This window comes from Lissotriton vulgaris, chromosome 9 (genome assembly GCF_964263255.1).
Source record: "Lissotriton vulgaris chromosome 9, aLisVul1.2, whole genome shotgun sequence".
Taxonomy (NCBI): domain Eukaryota; kingdom Metazoa; phylum Chordata; class Amphibia; order Caudata; family Salamandridae; genus Lissotriton; species Lissotriton vulgaris.
The window spans coordinates 1,038,864,315-1,038,883,900 of record NC_141697.1 but is presented as its reverse complement, the minus strand read 5'-3'; the positions used below and the strand labels follow the sequence as shown (position 1 = coordinate 1,038,883,900).

Sequence of the window (19,586 nt, the reverse complement as noted above, 5' to 3'; positions counted from 1 at the left end):
TGAGTGTTGAAGGAACGAAGAAGCTTAATAGTGGCGTCTACATCAACACAGCCTCCTCGCATTGGTGAATAACTACAGCTGAGACTCGAAGAAAAGGCCACTGAAACAAGTACAAGATCATTCCACACTACAGCATTTAATCCAATAATACTCAGTCAAACCCAAGATACATTAATTCTTCTAGTTCATGGCCTTTTATCTCACTAAAGTTTGAATTGACTAAGCTACAGTTTGCTTATTTTTATTATTTATAGCTTAAATATACTGTATTTGAAAACATTTACAGTGCTTTGGCAAAAAAGCCAATCAAGTAATGATAACTCAGATTATATTATGATATATATATATATATATATACTGAAACATATCAGGAATCTAACTGGGGAAAAACAAAGTGCACCACAGAGTACAGAAGTGGAGCAACTGTGTACAAGTTGAGAGGGGCATTATTCATGGCTTAGATAAAGGGGCACAGGAGGAATATAACGGTTCCTTACGGAAGGGGGAATTAACTGCTCTGTAAGATGCACTTTTAGCCGTTTCCGAAGACAAGGGAAGTAGGAGAGGGACTATGACCTACGGTTGTATGTTATTCTAAATCCAGGTTGTGCAGTTTCTGAAGGCTTGTTTTATGCCACATTACTTTTGATTACCAATCCGGCAAGCGATTTGGCTTCGTGGTGCTTGGTTTCACAGGGTGTGGATGCCAAAGCTGTCATTTATAGCTTAGTTAAGTGAATCAATAAGGGAGCTAGTTTGCTGAGGAGTTGGTTGTGGTGGTCACAACTTATTTAAAAGAGTCTTTGTAGGAGTAGTGAAGTTGGTTCCTGGGTTTTACTTGAATGGTTTCAGGATCTGCATAGTGGCATAATAAAACCAGTCTTTTGGTCTAGAAGATGTAAGTAACAGTTCTGAATGGAGATCAAAATCAAGATCATTGCCTTCATTGTGTGGATTTCATTAGTAACAATGCTGTTTGAGCATCAGAGTGACGAAGAGGCACTTCTTTCATAGTCTTGGTTGATAAGCTTACTTGGAGGTTCACGTCAAGGAAACCTTGGGGGCCTGGGGGGTTATATGCTTAGGCCAGTATATTAGGTGGAAAGTAGATGTCTGGGGGCCAAAACAGGGAGGACGAAGGTGAAAGAGATAGGTGAAGTTGAAAGGGGAGGAATCCTGGAATATTCTGGGCCATGAGGACTAGGTGATTAGGTTAGAGGTTACTTCGATATTACATTTTCAGTTGATTGTGCTTTGGCCACTAAGAAAGGCAAGTATGTGTAGAGGTGAGTCATTTTTCCGTTTTTATTTTGTTGTTAAACAATTTAATAAATTAAGACTGACCATCGCAGTGCAAAACGAGCCATAAACATGCAGAAATGTTACACCCAATTAATCGAAGGAAATTAGAAATTGAGGAGGAGAAAGGTGAAAGGAGGACCAAATTACAAATGTAAGTAATTAATCAGCTCTTTTAGGCAGCAACAGTACCTTTTGCAACAGCAATTTGATATTACAGTTCATAAGTCTTGTTAAAATACTTTCCCCATTTCTAATAAGTAGGTGCTCAGTTATATGACCAATTTTTTTTAGATAAGTATTCATGCAACAGACAGAATACAAAAAGTGCAATTAATACGCAGTCATAACAGCATATTACTAAGTTCAGGACTCAATACTTGCAGTATATATCACAAACCTTCTGAAATACTGCATCTCAAAAACCTGCCAATATTGGACACGCAACAAACATACGTGTTTTATCTGTGTGGTCACTTCGACATCTTCGAGATAATTTCCGTTTCTTTATATAAACTAGACAGCTTAAGAGGAATCATATAAAAATCAGACGGCATGCAATAAACGTTGGCTTTTAAATGGGGAGTAATAATACGGCAAGGCCTACAACAATATAGCAGAAATGTGATCTTCACTTATCTGATTTGTTCAGCTGACTGCTGAAACCCAGCATGACAAATCATCCGATTTGGGTCATCCACAGCAAGAATAAAAGTCTGACGTATAAGCTACTGAAGGGCCAGGAATTATCTTTAAACAAGTATACAATTGTTCAAATGTCAAAATGAGCATTGCCTCTTCATAAAAATCATGCCTAAGTTGTAAATATTTAAAAACGTGAATTATGTTACATGGGAACTCGAAGGTATTAGACGGTGTTGTCTAATTCTATGAGAATTTCAAAATATAGTGAAGCTATCTTGTCTACTAGACGTTTATAAATCTTTGCTGGTGAATTGTATGGTCCACCAGCTTTACCAGGTATCACCTTCAAATGGATAACTTAATCGCATTGATTATAAAACCAGCCTCTGGTGCATTAGGATACCCTCATTGTAAATAGTTGGAAGATTGACATAATCAAAGAAATTGCAGAAATCCTGAATATAAGCATTTTCATTGTCCATCGAGTACTGTTTAACTACCTGCAAGATTCAGCTATGGTTATGAATAATCTTCCCTGCTTTATTGCTTAATGCTGTAATATGGCTCAAATGCTTTCCTCTCTAGGGAAAACTGCTTGTAGTTTCATAGGTTTCAAAAAGTTTCTTTAATATAAGAGGGCAATTTGCTTGAGCAACTCAACATGATGTATGGCATTAATAAGGCACGTGACACCATTAATTGCCAGGTAAGTAGAGTTTCTTTCAGCCAATTTAGTAAGCAGCCATCATATACAATTATGAATTGGAAATTCCAATTTATTTCTTAGCTTTTCTTCCTCTGCCCTTTTTCATTCTGATATGTTAGAAGAGGACAATGTAATGCAATGGATAACTTTGATTGAGTTTTAAAGAAATCAAGCAGAAACCCTACCTAGCTTTACTTTTAATAACTTTGAATTTCCTATGGTAATATAGTCATATTGTGTTAGATGATGTGGAAAGGATCAGTTACTATCTGCAGTGGATGTATTACTGTCTCAACATGAAAAGCTGCTGAAAGATCAGTATATAGCAAATGATTAATATGGGCACTGACACCACTGGATACGGCAGAGGTGATCAGAAAAAGATCAATGCAGGAGTATTGTTAACGAGAGGAAGAATGAAAAGAAAACTCTTGAATTAGATGGTTATGTCACAAGATGCTGATAACATCTAGTATTTCTATTACAATTTAATACTCAAGAGGAACTTCCTCATATGGCCAGTTTGAGTTTTAATAACGGTATCAAGAGTTCTGCAATGAAGTCTGAGCATTTGATTCTTTCTTAGCCTACTTTTTAATAACGAAGCTCTTTAGGTTTTAGCAGCACTAACGATTCTCCGGATTTTCAGCTTATTTGAGAATCCTTGCAGGTTTTCAGAGAGTAGATCTGCATCCCTAACAGCTTTAAAAGAGACAGCCTTTTCAGGAACCTCTCTGAATTCTGGTGCTAAATGTTCCATTTGACTGTAGTTAGTTTTTGATGCCTCTCTCTGAAATGTACTAAATCATTACACCATTCAAAATTAGGGCAATCTTGCAGGGAAACATCATTAATAGAGGAGGGTCACTTTCTGAAACACCAGCAACAGCCTTGCTCATTAATGCGAAATAGAGGATCTAGTTGCTCCCTGCAGTGTGCCTGTATGTGTTCTTAGGTCTCGCAACCTATCAATGCGCATGCGCATTGAGCGGAGCGAGAATTCAAGTGCTCAAAATACTCATGAAACCACAGGTTTTTTGGTGTGGTTTTCTTCGAGTTCACGTGGCCACAGGCACGCGCTTTGGGCCATAAACTTTCACGGCCATCTGTTCCCCAGCTCCAGCACCTCCCCTCTCTCTCCCCGCACACAGCCTTACTTGCATTTCTCCTCCCCCTCCCCAGCCAAATAAACCTATTTTCTTCAACAACATTTTCTAAGTGTATTCACTACACTTACATTTTGGCAACTTGGGAACTCAGCCGGTCTGGATCCACGCTGATTTCTCAATTTTTCGAGGTTTTCTGCTCGTTGAACTGGAGTTGACACAGTGATCTTCATCTGCATCGTCGTCTGTTTGGAGTTGATTGCAGCAATATTCACTGGCATCTTCATCAGTTTCATCTGAAACCGCTGTTGTGATTGGTACCTCTTCGTTATGACCCACCCCTGAATTTCTTCCGGATTGGACCCCCGTCTAATTGGCCATCCCTCCGTCATTTCCACATCCTGTTTATCACAGTGCTACGCCTTCAAACCTTGGCATTTACTTCCTGCTGTGATTTCAAGATCGCGTCCTGTTTGATCACGATATTACGCCTTCAAACCTCGTACTGTCCAGAGCAAGTGATTTTAAGTGCGCACTTGTATGACTGACTGAGGATTTTATGCGGCACATTGAATGGAGGAAATTTATTCTTAAAACTTCATTCTGGTTTTGAAGCACAGTGGTTCCAGTTTCTTTTCAACCGCATTATGGTGTTTTCTTTTCTGATTATGCCATTTTGAAGAAGGCCTTTTCCTAATTTTGCACACGTAAGGAGGTATATTCATGACAGTTGGTCAACCATATCTCTGGAATCGTATATAACACCGTGCACATTATTTCAGTGTGGTCATCGACTATACTTAATTTCCAAATATTTTCATCGCGTGTGGAAGCTTTTCTTCATTGCCACCGATACTTTAAAAAACTTCTACAAGCTGTTGTGTGCATTTATTCAGCGCAATGGTTATATTCATAAAACTTCATTCAACCATCTGCTTTTAGCCAAGCGCGAATTTTCATTTTCAATTAATAAACTATTTCAGCTATATTATTGCAGTTTCGTGCAACTTATCCTGCAACTACGATTCTTTCAGCAAGTACTCACTCTTACTCACACAGTTCCCAGCAAGTTTACTTCTACATTTCTGCATAATCCTTATTGTGGGCTTGGAACAATTCATGTTGCGCTAACTTTCAGTATTCTTTATTGTGTTGCGCCCCTTCCCCCCCCCCCCCGCATTCCCAGCCCTTTGATGCTTCCGCCGGACTCCAATTGCTCCCCTTTCCCGTGGCGTTTGTAATCCTGCCCCCTGCGTTGCCCCCTCACCCTCACCCTCACACTGTGCTCGCATCTTTTTCTTCTTTTCATGTGCTTGTTTTTTTTTCTGTGCCTGCATCTATATCCGTGACATACCTCCCCTTGTGCGGCCGCACCCTCATGCACCCCGTGCCCTTCACTTCTGAGTCATCCCAAAAGGTGGTGCCTTGCATTGCCTCTGTACTACCCCATTGCCTCACAGGACTCATGTGCTCCCTCCTCAATTCTGGCAATATATTGCCTGCTGCTGGATTTATAACAGCGGGCGGTGCACCATGCACAGCCCGCAGTTAAATCTGCATCAGTTCCCCCAGCGACCATCTACATCTCTCCCCCCTGCCCCCTTTCGTGCCTTGCCGGGCATGCACTACCCTCCCACAGACTCCGGCATCCTTTGCTGCCTTGAGTGCCACTATGTCTGCAATGCTGTTTGTGGGCGGCTCCTCTGATGCTGCCCACTTCCCCGACATCCGACTCCCCTTGGCTCCGGTGATGGGCAGACTGCATGAAGGGGCCGCTGCACCCAATTACTGGGTGCCTCAGGCTGCGGTCTTTACTGCTGTGACTGTCCAGGCGCCCAGATCTCCTTTAGCCACGATGAAACCCCATGCCCTCTACTCACCCTTGGGTCGCTGGGGTAGCTGGGGTGTGCTCAGGCCCGCCTCAGACACGGACGTTCCTCCTTTCTCTGCACCTTGAGAAGCTGCTCTCCTGAACACTGTTTGGTCCCTCACACTTAGCCTCACAGTAGCTGGTGCCTGTCACATGCACTGCGGCGAACATACCACCACTGCAGCAGCCAAATGCGCTGATGCTTGATGGGCTGCGGACACCACTGCCTCACATATGAGTTCAACCCGTCTGTGCTCCTTAAGGAGATTCATCGCCTCTGCTACCCTGCTGTCAGACACCAACATTGTTCTCAACAATGCTGAAAGGATACTGTAATGATGAGTTCCAACACCACATCTTTATAAACACAAGCTCTGAAAAAACACCTTAACGCTCCCTGTCACCAACCACCAGGTCACCTGAACCTAAACTGGTGGCAGGGAGCCCAACTGAACCCCTTATATTACTTGGGCTATATTGGGCTACACATGTATCCCAAATCAAAATGGCAGTTCTTGGACTGCACCACCCTCCCAATTTGCCCCTTGTGGTTGGCTGCCCCCAAATGCCCCTTGTGAGCTGTGCTCTGAATCATGCTCCATGGTGTGCTTGTGTCTGCAAGGGAGAGAAGAACATCTATGCCTAACGTCACTTAGAGCCTGTCGTCCAATGGAGGACTTTCATTCACTAAGGGCAGTCTTTTGTGTACATTATCCAAATAAGGTGGTGTTGAGTACCTCTTATCAGCGTTGGTTGGTAAGCATGGGTCAATAGATGTTTAGCCTCTGACTTGTGAATGGAGGCTTCGCTCAGGGACACCTTCAATATCTGGTGCCTCTTGTTGAAGATGCGCAGTCCAGTTATAAAGGTTTTAAGTTGATGGGCTGCAGTGCGAGCCGCTGATGCAGTGGCACACATTCAGCCCTGGCCAGCAGGGGCTTAACATTTGTTGTGTCGTTTTTACAGTTTTATGTGTGGTGTTCGGCTGTCAATATTCAACAGACTACGGTGACACTTTCAGGGGCGCAATGCTGACAGCGGGGTGAATGGGGGGGATCACATTCAAATGTTAAATGGCGATTCGGTGGGTTTTTACTATTGCCTGTGCCTCTCCCAGCTCCGGGGTGTTCTTTCCACCACCCAGAGGTGGTAGAGACACGTTCATGACTCGTGAGATTCCTACCTCCCACACAGGTATTACCTTTAGCTCCCATGCGGTACAACCACACCTCTGCCGAATAAGCGCTTCTCTTGTATTATATTTTTAACCTGCAGCGTAGTTAAGAATCCCATCTCCTCCAGACTCTACAGCTTGAAGTAAAAAAAGAAAGGAACTCTGGCGATGTTCCAAGAATCAAGTGGAGTCCACAAAACACAACTGCTATTAGACCATATGGTGAGAGTATTTTCCCAGAATATTGTGTCCCCTGCTGCTCTCTTCCACACGCCTCCTTCTTTACCCACCTGTTATCTTCTGCTGTGCTGATCTGCTGCTCTTCGACATACATCCTTCTCTAACTGCACACACACATACACACAACCACACACACACATACAACCACACCACGCACACAACCACACCACACACACAACCACAGCACACACACAACCACACACACACACAACCACACACAACCCCACACCCAAACCCACACCCAACCACACACATACAACCACACACACACAACCACACACACACACAACCACACACACGCACACAACCACACACACGCACACAACCACACACATCTATCGCCCTCACTCTATCTATCTATCTATCTGTCGCCCTCACTGTCTCTATCTATCGCCCTCACTCTATCGTCCTCACTCTATCTATCTATCGCCCTCACTCTATCTATCTATCGCCCTATCGCCCTCACTCTATCTATCGCACCACCACAGCATCACTCAGGGGCACCACAGCATCACTCAGGGGCACCACAGCATCACTCAGGGGCACCACAACATCACTCAGGGGCACCACAACATCACTCAGGGGCACCACAACATCACTATGCGCTACCACAGCATCACTGAACGCCACAGCATCCCTCGTCGCCAACACAACATCACTTCGCGCCACCACAGTATCAATCTGTGCAACCATTCAACAACTGGTTCAAATATGTTCTCTCAATGTTTCAAGCTTTATTACAAATGTCACAAAAAGATGTTAATATTTCACTTCTGTTCTTGGACTTTCGTCACAATAAAATACACAGAACATAATCTTCACAAAAGTTATTTACAAAAGTTTAAGCTATTGTCATTATAAATTACAATAACTTTTATTTAAGTATTATTTAAAAAAATTAAGCCATTCTTATTTTTAATATCAATACATCTAAGTCACGTAAATACTAAACATGTTGCATTACAAATGCTATAGGTGTCACATTTGCAAACGTTAAAAGTATTGGCATTGTAAATGACAAAGCTATTAATTTCGCTATTTTCAAAACCAACACATAAATAAACAAGCACTGGCGTTGCCAATAGGTTTCGCATTTGGAAAGTTGGAGCTATTGGTTTTGTAAATGACATTTTATATTTATATATTGTTATTGACAACGCCAATAACGATATATAAATATAAAATGTCATTTAGAAAACCAATAGCTTCAACTTTCCTACTGCGAGACCTATTGGCAACGCCAGTGCTTGTTTTGACAATAGGGAGAGAGATCACCTGGTTATGTATTAACAGAGATTCACAAGAAAGATGTGCTATGATGTGTTGCATGCTCCCTGTTAGAAATGGGGGTCTCTAGTTGGCAGAGGTAGGTTCCTCTGTCCAAGTAGGGACCCTCCTTACTGCTCACCCCCTTGGTTGCTTGGCACGAGCATACAGGCTTATCTCAGAGGCAGTGTGTAAAGTATTTGTGCATGCATACAGTAACATAGTGAAAACACAACAAATGGACACCACACCAGTTTAGAAAAATAAGCAAATTTTATCTGAAACCAACAAGACCAAAAAATCTAACAAAAAATAGTTACGTTGCAAATTAACCTTTAAATTGCTGGAAAAACATGAAAATACAGTTCCTCTGACTCAGTAGCTCCGTCCGGGGCTACCGCGATACTGAACACGACAAGAGTCTAGAAATTCCAGCCAACCGCGATGATACGGGCTAGCAAAAGAGTCGACAGACATGGATACAGCACCTTTGTTGTTGAATGGCACAATGGTATTAGCCGGTCCATGGCAACCGTTGCAGTTGCGATGTGAGATGGAAGCGTTGCACCGTGTGGGGTCCTTCCGGCTCGTTGCATGCAGCTGCTTGTTGACAGTTGGTGAGACCAAGGATTGCGCTGCAGGGTGAGGCGGTGATCAATGCGGTGCTGGAGCTGGTCGGTGTACGTGTCGGACAGCGATCTAGTCGATGACATTGATGCAGCATGTAGCGAAGCAGTGCAGAGTGTGGTGCCCACAGGACACGGTGCAAGAGGCGGCTCATTGACGGAGCCGGTGAGACGAGGGTATCGCTGCGAAACGAGGCGATGCACTCTACGGTGCCTTCAGGACACGGAATCCTGTGATGGATTTGGTGTCAGAGTCGGTTTCCCTTTTCTTCTCCAGGCAACTGAAATCAACGGTTCCAGAGACGGTGCCCAGAAGCTTTGATGTTCCGGAGACCTCAGGAACAGGAGTCAAGCTTCACTTCAAGCCCTTGGAGATCTTCCTCAAGCAGGGGACACAGCACACTGCAAAGTCCTTTTCTCTTTTCCTTAGCAGCAAGTAGCCACTGCAGGCCAACCCCAGACAGCAAACCGCACAGGGGCAGTATTCCTCCTCAGCTTCTTCGGCTCTTCTCCTTGGCAAAGGTTTGTCTTGATTCCCAGAAGTGATCTAATATTCTGGGGTCTTGGCCCCAATAGTTATACTACAAAATCCTTTGTTCTCTGGTGGCAGAGAAACCCTGTGCTCGGTCAAAACCGGTTCTGTCCTCTCTGGTGCAGCTTCCTGGCAGGAGGTGGAGACAGCATTGTCCTTGGCAGACCAGGCCCATTCAGGTGAAAGGAAATCTCCTCCCCACACTCTAAATGCAACCCAGGTCTACTCAGTCCAGCCCTGACTCGTCAGGCTCTCTGGAGCCAGTGCTCCTCCCCACCGCCTGTCATCCAAAAGCCAGACATGCAACACACAAACCTAGCAGAGGCACACTGGATGGCTACGCCTGAAAAATACCTACTTTCTAAAAGTGGTATTTTCAAACACAGAATGCAAAAATCACCCTCGCTAAAAGATGCATTTTAAAATTCAGAGTTCAGGCATATCAAACTTTTATTTTCCTACCTTGTTTTTAGGGGTAGGTATGTTTATAAGATGTTATAAACAAACTCCCCATTCTATCCTATGGTAGGTAGCCATGCATTAGTGAAAATTAATTTGGCAGTAATTCACTATCAGGACATGCCACACACACACACACAAGGGCATGTCCTACCTCTCGCATACACTGCACCCTGCCCACAGGGGTACCTTGGGCCTACCTTAAGATTGACTAACATGTAAAAAAAGGGAATGTAAGGGCCTGGCAAGTGGGTACACTTGCTAAGTCGACATGGCAGTAATAGACCGTACACAGGCTCTGCAATGGCAGGGAAGAGTTATATTTACAGGCTGCTGGCACAATCAGTGCTGCAGCCCACAAGCAGCATTTGATTTACAGGCCCTGGGCACACACAGTGCACTGTACTAGGGACTGACTAATAAATCAAAGCAGCCAATTAGGGAAACACCAATCCATAACAACAATTTACAAAGGGAGCATTTGCAATTTGGTAATAAACAGCAGTGGCAAAGTGCCCAAAGCATCTAGACCAGCAAAACAGAATCCATCACACAGCAAAAACAAAGAAGGCAAAAGGTAAAAAAAGGCTGGGGAGACCCACGCCAATGGTGTCAGGTCTAACACTGCCCAACCATTACTTACTAAATGAAAGGTCATATTAAATGTATCCTCAAGGTTTCTAATCATTTTAACAGTCTTTGCGGCAGGAAGGATAAATGGCCATGACAAACCTACTGCAGAAGCCATTTTGTAGTCTAATGATCTAAGGTCTCTGACCGTTTTCATGCTCAGAAGTAGCAGGAGATGGCAACCAGGCAAATTCAGAAATAGCACAACAGCCAACAGGCAAGGGCATCTTCCAACTTCCATTTTGGCATCAATGCTGCTTTTGGCTTCCGTCCGGGTCTTCTCTGTACCCACTACAGCAGGCCATGTCTCCAAAAAACACTCCATGTGAGGTCTAGCCCGAGTGCAGGGAAGGGAGCAAAGCGAGACTCAAGCCACAAAGGACCATAAAGGAAGAGGTCTACCATGCTCCATAAAAGAATTTGCCAAGGTCATACACAAAAATAACCACAACATAGCGGGTGGTACAAGTTAAGGCGTGCGTTGTGTCGCATTGGAAACCAATAATTGGTGAATTTAAGGGGTGTGATATGTTTAAACAGAACCCTAACTGTAGTTTTATTCAATAGATGCATCTCTATCTATAATACAAAAAGATAAATATAATTTTTTATCATAGACATTGGTTAAATAGAATGGGGAGCATTAAAATGTCCTACATGAAGCTCTTGTTTTCAGTCCTACTACATCCGTTTTTTAACAAAATGCAGGAGTGGAGGTCTCTGGGATACCAAGCAGAGCAATGTAGAGCCACAGCAAGGGATGGGTTAACATAGAAAATAAAATAGAATAAACAAACCAACCCCCCACCCCCCAGGATTTAATATGCATATTATGAACTCCCTGATGTCTATAATAATGAGAATGATATATTAATTGTAATAATAAAGATTTAGTTACCTACTCCGATTGGAGCTATTAACCAGATTAGCCAGAAAATAGTCCAGATCTGCAACTACGTGACCAATGGTTGACTGGTTTCTACACGATTTATTTTCCACTGTTCATTAAACTCAGCAACTTGTAGAAAAGGAGAGTTCAGCAGCTCCAGAAAAGCCATTGTGAACTGTGGGGACGTGGTGGTGGAGGGGTGGCAGGTTAAAGATACACCAGCAATGTAGTCCTTCAGTGGTCAACAACTTCTGGCCACGACCTCACCATTTATTACCACGTGAACGACCCCTCTCTACTTTGGTCCCCTGTTGTCATCGAATAAAGGGTGAGCACTTACACTTCACAGGGCACCATATGGCTAGTGAGACACCCAGTTTGTGTATGCCCAGTTGCCAATGCATTTTAATTCTAGGATTTGTACCGCCACCTACCTTTTTCATTACTCTTTGTCTTGGTTCAAGATCTGTTAGCACTGCAGACTACACATGCCGGCTAAATAATGTGAGACCAACATTATGGACCTTGACCTACTGCCCAGAATCCAGGCATGCTAAAGACCCCATATACAGTCTTTACATTTTGATAGAAGAACAAAAAGCCACAACAACCTACTGGGCTAAAACCCTAGCTCTACAGAGCCAATGTACACAGGGAGATATTGAATTGTCAGCAAAGACTGGCAAACACAGGAAATCGTTGTAGTTTTAGACATTCTTATTCTCTGCAAAACGTAAAGAAAGTACTCTTCAGTGTATCAAATATTCCACACTACAAGTGTAACTGTCTTTTCCCACCCTACCCCTTTATAGTGTTGTATTGTTTAGGGACCAGATTTCCAAAGCTACTTACTCATGTAATGCTAGCTTACACCTGCAAAGATCATTTTTAGGGGTGTAAACCCAGTGCAAACATTCACAAAAGGTGGTTGTAAAATCAAGAAAAAACCTTTACTCATACAAAGGTTTTCTTGTGAGTAAATCTACTCCCAAGGATGACAGGTAGGCATCCCAGAGTGGGATCTCACAGACAGCTGGTGCACACCCTTAAATGTACTGGTTTATAGGAACTCATGACCTTTTTCATGACAGACAATGGAATTCTTTTTAACGGCTTTCTCGGATATAATGGAGCTAATTAGATGCACGACTCGTTTCATGGGGAAACCCGGAGTCACTCAGATGAATTCTCTAGGATTACACCTCCACAACTCCAACCCCCCTTTTTAAATCATCTGTGGTAAGACCTGGATACGAAGCATCAACCCCTAACACAGACAATATCTGTGAAGCTCATGGTTCTCTAAATACCTCAAATTCATTACACAAGCGAAAGGGTGAACAAGAACTGCTACAGGCCCACCTAACTTCAACCCTAACGGGTAAGACTCCCCACATACACAGTAACCACAGACAACCCGATCCATCTTCTTCCCCCTTACACTCGAAATGTGAGACACTTGCATGCTTTCAGACCACCTCTCCTAGGCTGCCATAGGGTGAAGCCAACATCCATCTGGAAGGCCATATACCTGGGCAAGATCTAAAGTGCTTTGAATTATTACAAGGAAACTGGGCTGTCAGCAAAATAAATTGGGATCCTGCTACTGGGAGAAGGTGACAATTGGATTATTAATTACAATTAGACTAACAAGGCTTATTCTGGAATCCAGCACATTAGCCATTTCTAAACAATAAGCGAGATATTTTTCCTAAAACATGGGCCAAATGTCTACAACATCTCCTTTCTCGGCTGGAGTCATAGACCATTTACCTTCCCCAGCCTCTACATTTTCTGAAGTCCTGAAGAATAATCGAAATGCAAACCAAACAAGGCATTAACTAATATTAACACGTCCTGTCACAACAGACTAAACATGTTTTACCCACCAGGAAAACATGATACTGCTCTACACCAAACATTCTTCACTGTGCTTAGTTAGACCTTTATAAATTAATGGTCTTACATGTGATCTACCAAATAAAGCTAGTGTAGATTATTATCAAGCAAGACCCTGAATAGTCGGGCACTGAATCTAGCTAAGACCTTGAAGAGATAAGTAGCCGAAATAAAGGATAAAGGCATACTTCACATTTCACATCTGTAAAGAGGTGTAGAGGGTTTGCAGCAGTGAGGCATGACACGCTGTGACACCCATCCGAGCTTGTGATACAAATGGGTTTGGTTCTTAAAGATCTTAATAAAATGAGTATTTAATGACACTGAGCAGCCTGCTTTAATTTAAATCAGTGTTTGCCAGCCCCATGAACTGTCAGTGGCACAAAGACAGGTGTTTCTTATATTTTACGATGCAGCAGTACTGAGACTTATAAATAAAAAGCTGTATTCATTTTTCATACAAATAAAATGTTGCAGGGGGTGCAAAATATTTTACTGCCTTGTTAATTTTGATAGAAAATCAAAAGCATGCTTTCAAGAGAACAAAGCAACAGCATAGTGTGTCATTACACACCACTAAGAAAATATATTTGCCTTGAACAATCACTTACCTTGCCATCACAGGGTACTAAAGTGTTGTAGTAAACACCAGCTCCATAGTTATTTTGCAAGACACTGATTTGCTTTGAACCACAATACTTGAGGAAAGAATAGTGGTTTCGATTCCGCGTCATATTCATTGTATGCCACGTAAGAGGGTCATCGACAGCAAACACAAAGTCCAGCATATTGTTCTAAAGAAAAAATGCAAGTATTTATTTAATACTTCAGGAATAGGCTATTAAGCACTAAAACAGTTAAACAAGACTCAATGAAACGTATTTCTGATTTAGTTTGTTAATATGCCAGCTACTAAAGGCCCCAAACCTTTAACAACTGACCAAGATCGATTTATTGAAGGGCAGCACTGGGGTGTAACTAACCCACAAAAGAATTGAAGTGTTATTAAAAATCTTCTATGAAATATAATCACACTGAAAAAATAATGTTGTCCATACAGGTATCATATCCCTTGATTCGAAAAGAGTTAAAAGTTGTTTGAATTCTGTGTTACAAACTTTTGGCGCAGGCAATCATTTGCTTATGATATCTGAAACACTATATCTAAGTGCTGAAGCCAGAGTAATTACAAAGCAAGGGCACTAAGCAAAGATGAACATTGTTTGCTTTTTTAAAATCTCGCAGTAGTATCCTTGGCAATACCAAATCAACAGAACGCAATTGTCAAGGATTTAAGCATTAAGATACAATATGCCTTTCTTAATGCTGACGATATGCTGTTGGTAATCTGTAATCCAAAGAAAATAAGTACCTACTTATTGTAACTAATGTCTAGTTGTGAGAAACTTTCAGGACATGAAACAAACTGGAATAAGACTGAAGTCGTTCCAGTTTCTTCTGATCACAGCCTTAACATAGCAGTGTATGGTTGTCCTTTGAAGGCTTGCACATTTTTTATTTTCTTGCAGGGAATTATTAAAAAATATACTGTGGAATATTTTTGATGCTGTCTTTGCATGGATTGCGGAAGACAGTGTAAAACAGGAGGGATTACATTCATGCTTATGAAGTAAGATCATCATGATTAAGGTTAGTGTATTGGCTATGGTTCTCCATGTTCTGAGAAACTTCCATGCTGGCTGCCCTCTAATCTGTTTGAGAGATTTGATATACTTATACAGACCTTTTTAGTAGGCGGGGTGCAAAATACTCTAGTCATTTTTAGGTCACGCCTAGGCAGCGAGCATGTGCTGCTCTAGGAGAGGGCCTTTAGCAATCGGTCTTCACTTTTCAAGCACTCGCACGCATGCTTGTGGCGGCATCCACCTTGCAGAAGCGAGCAGAGGACATATGTTTGTAATTAACGTGGCTGCGCCGTTGCTTGCTTCTGTAAGGTGGATGCCACCACGAGTGCGAGTGCTTGACAAGTGAAGACCGCTTGTTGGAAGCTATAAGTGATTAAGGATTGTGAGGGGCACTCTGCTTTCAAGATTGGATTCCCTTCCGAGAACCAGACACGCTGGTGCATATTTTCAGTCCAGTCCAACCCAGGTCAAACAAGCATTTGCAATGCAATAGGTCTCGCATTAGGAAAGTTTGAGCTATTGGTATTGTAAATGACAAATATTTTATTTATGTGTTGGTTTTGAAAATAGCGAAATTAATAGCTTTGTTATGTACAATGCCAATAGTTTTAACTTTCGCAAATGTGACACCTATAGCATTTGTCATGCAATATGTGTTTTATTTACGTGACTTGGATGTATTGATATTACAAATAATAATGGCTTTTAATTTTTTTTTAATAATTAATAATGAAATAAAAGTTCTTGTAATTTTTGTAATTTAACCGTGGGATTGGCGTATGTTTCTTATTGTAATTTATAAAGTTTTTAGCTTTTTTAAAGCGTATGAATAATAATCTCTTCTGTATATAATGTATTTTTTTATTGTGGTACTATGGATCTGGAAATCTGTATATACTATTTTAACACACTGTGGATCTCGGAAGAGGTCTATACTAATAAAATGTCATTCATTGGAAAAAAAAATATTAAATCACATTGTTATGCTGCTATACTAGTATGTTCGATTCTGCCATTCAGCAGGCCAGCTGTCCGTTAGGCACAGGCGTGTCTTGTAGTCTCTGGGGTGTGGGGGGGGGGGGGGGATTGCCACGACTTCCCAGAGGTCTACGACATCAGCCATGTGTTCTCTGATGCCTCTTGTCCCTGAATATATTAGGATTTCGTTCCTCTGTGCACCATCGGGGGCAGGTGGTGCCTCAATCTCAACTATCCTCTGGCAGTATAGTGGTCTTTGTATACGGGTTACATGACACAAAAACTGATACTGCTATGTTAAGATTTCTTTTCCTATGGATCCTTTCCATGGCTCCATTTTTTTTTTTTTTGAAGAACGTTTTTTTTTTTGTTTGACAGACGCTCATTTTGCAGTGAAAAGAAATCCAGGAAGGATAAGCGCACTGTGTTTGTAATCTGGCCTCTTCTACAGTGTGATACATACTTTATTTCCAGCCTATAAAAGCTTTTGTTTATTTTATTGTACCATGAGCACTTTGATTAGGTCTGTAAATTAAAAAAAAAAGAAAAATAATTCCCCTTTGTTTAACTTTGGTTCATGCATATTGAGCCTTTTTTCCAAACTGTGTGATCTTTGGGTGTTAATCTGAAGGTAACTAAGGGGCCATAAAAAACATTGGAGAGGAAATAATTAGGTTATTGAAGGTCTTGTTGAAATTTAGGAGAACATTTCCGTTGGAATAATTTGTTTAGACTAACACAAATAGACTCACTTAATTTGTCCTACTTTCAATTATTCCAAGCTCATTTATATTACACAGTGTGTGATTAAACTCTAATAGAATATATTCATGCATTGTTAAGACCCCTGAGCACATTTTTATATATTCACAATAATTAACAAAGAAAACATGTTGTCAGGTAATTTTCTTCATTTTTATTTAAGCAAAATAAACCAATATCTGTAATAATGACGTATATTTCACTGGAAGCACTTCCTCGGATAGGCATTTTAATAGTAAAAGGAAGGCATGATACAGTGGCCTATCTATAGGCTTTTACATGACAGAAAACCGAAACTGCTACATTAAGATTTATTTTCCTGGGGATCCTTTCCACAGCTCTGTTTTTTTCTGAGTAAAAACTCCTTTTTTCTGTTTTGACTGATGCCCATTTTGCAATGAAAAGAAATCCAGCAGGGATAAGGGTACTACTGTTTTTTGTAATCTGCCTTCTAAACTCGAACTCTTACAGAGAAATGAACAGTCTGGCAGCTACTGCCGTTCAAGACAATGGAAGTCATGGAAGGGCATGCCTCTGGGCCAGACTGACCAGTACAGAAAAACTTTCCCTCTGGGTCCACCGTCCACTCGAAGAGCAGGGGGCTTTGTTAGATTCCTCCCTGTCCTCATTTGGAGGAGGATGAGAGGACCTGTCTGACCACTACGTGTTATATCTAACAAGCCTCAAAATCACTGCTGCTTCCAATCAATGTGGTTGAAGTTGAATCTCTCATCTTCGAGTACATCATAGGCTCTAGCTCTATTTCAGGAATCTTCACAATGTTTGATTCCTCTCCTTACCATACTAACAGAAGCTCCTCCTCTAGACCCTTAATCATATAGGCAGCGGCACAAAAGGCTCGGCTGCTGAAGAATATTCTAAAAATAAACTCGCTAGGAGAGATCACCACGAAAAAGAATGGCCAAGATAAGACGTCCCTAAAAGAGTGTGCTAAATAAGAAGACCCTGTTGATCAGTGATCGAATAAAAAACATCCCACACAAGAGCCCTAGAGAAGAACACCCTGAAGGGCAATCTGAAAAATGACTTGATTCCCACAAAAACGCAAGGAGCAATACTATTCTGCCACTTCTACATGAAAGCACACACAACTGTACACAATCTATGTCAGACTAGGTTTCTAAAGCTGCTCAAACTCCATAGTTCACCAGTTTTAGATTTAATCAGTTAATTATATCATTGCGCTGCTTAATATCACAAATATGGCAGCTTAATAAAGCGAATATTCTGATTCCTTAAACCAAATACTGCCCATCTTTGAGTTTCTTCACACAAAATGGCAGTCCTAGGACAACAAGCAACACAACAAATATAAGAGCCTAGATCCAAATGCCTAATTTTTATTTTTAAGACCCAGTCTTCCGAATTCTGCTGTGATCTCCTCCATTAAGAAGTTCAAAGAAGTTCATTGGGCCATTTATCAGCTGCACTTCAAGAAACGAGAGTGCCGACGCGCTGCCCGCGGCGACCCGGAAGCTCTTGGCCGGCCGGCCAATCCGCTCGCGGCCGACCGGAAGTCCCGCCTCCCGAGGTCCGCGAGCTGCCGGCGCATGGAGCGCCCTGCCGTCGGGTGTAGCCCGGGTCCCCAGGAGGGGGCCGGGGAGAAGGAGGAGTGTGGCGCCTGTTGCTGGGCTCCTCTGACCTGAGGGAGCCCCGATTTAGATGAGGAGACGCGCCGTGAGGAGCCCCGCCGGAAGAGCGCAGTTGGTGAGTGGGGCCCAGGGCTGATGTGAAGTGCGTGCGTGCCTGTGTGTATGCCTGGGGGGGAGGGTAGGGGGGGGGAGTGTGTGCGCGCATGTGTGCGCGAGGGAACGTGTGTGCGCATGCGTGACTGTGTGTGATTGAGAGAGAATGCGAGGTAGGGGATAGTGTGCCTGGATGTGTGCCTGGATGGGTGCCGTATGCCTGCGTGTGCATGCGCGCGCCTGTGTGTGTGTGTGTGTGCGTGCGTGCGTGCATGCAGAGGAGTGGGGGCTGCCTGTGTCTGTGTGTGAGCAAGGGCTTTGCGCATGCGCAGCTACCAGACGCTCGCTCCCGAGGTGAAATCTGACCTCGTCAAAGCGCGCGTCTGGTAGCTGTCCACATTCCTAAATACGGGCCACAATAGGTCTGAAGCAGACACCTTCAATGCTCACGCATTGAGGGTAGGTCTGCTCGACCTAAAAAACGGAGCATGATCGTGGCCAAGTCTAGAATTGTAATTTCCTACGTTCAATCAGGCAGACTTGTAGACAAATCTTTTCCAACAGAAGAGTACTAATTGGCAAAAAAAACATTTAGAAATTTCTCACATTGGAGACTGGACAAATGAGGCCTCCACTTCTGACCCGGCCTCCGGACAACACCTTGTCAGCGATGAAGCGCATTGTTGCTAAAACGCCAGTGCCGTCTGACGCCTTGAGCCCCCGCCTCAAAACCAAACTAGGCTTAGCATGAAAACCAAGTCACAAACTATCTGTTCATTGTCCAGTTCACTTTGGAGTGGGGCACTTGGGTTGTTTATGAGGACTTTGTTGGGGAGGGAGCAGGTCACCGGCAGTTTGTTTACCAATGCAGGTTCTTAATACACATTTTTTTAACCAGGCTTATTTCAATATCGCCTTGCGCCCTGCTATGTAACGTAGTATCGTAGTTACTGTACTTCTCTGAAGGGTCCAGTACTACCACAGGAGTCCATAGGGAATGCGTTGACACTTGGATGCCTCTTGACTTGCTTCGAAGCGCTTCTCTGCGGAACATGCGCTTTCCTTTCTACATACATTTTATAGTTACTCATTTTGCATCCTGAGTCCTCCGATGTTGGCAGTTGTATAATTGGAGCAGAAAGAGGCAAAAAAC

At 42.7% G+C, this 19,586-nt stretch overlaps 1 protein-coding gene across 3 annotated transcripts in view; it reads right to left on the bottom strand.

Moving 5' to 3' along the window:
• The window catches only part of TAMM41 (TAM41 mitochondrial translocator assembly and maintenance homolog), a 191,950-nt gene that overhangs the window by 133,250 nt on the left and 39,114 nt on the right, over positions 1-19,586 (bottom strand). For 2 of the 3 annotated variants that reach the window (XM_086938952.1, XM_086938953.1), the window contains exon 2: positions 13,953-14,135. The exons of the other annotated variant lie outside the window; for it this stretch is intronic. In XM_086938952.1, coding sequence (XP_086795078.1) covers positions 13,953-14,135 — 183 coding nt within the window. The remainder of the gene's footprint in view (positions 1-13,952; positions 14,136-19,586) is intronic. 3 annotated transcript variants of the gene reach the window in all.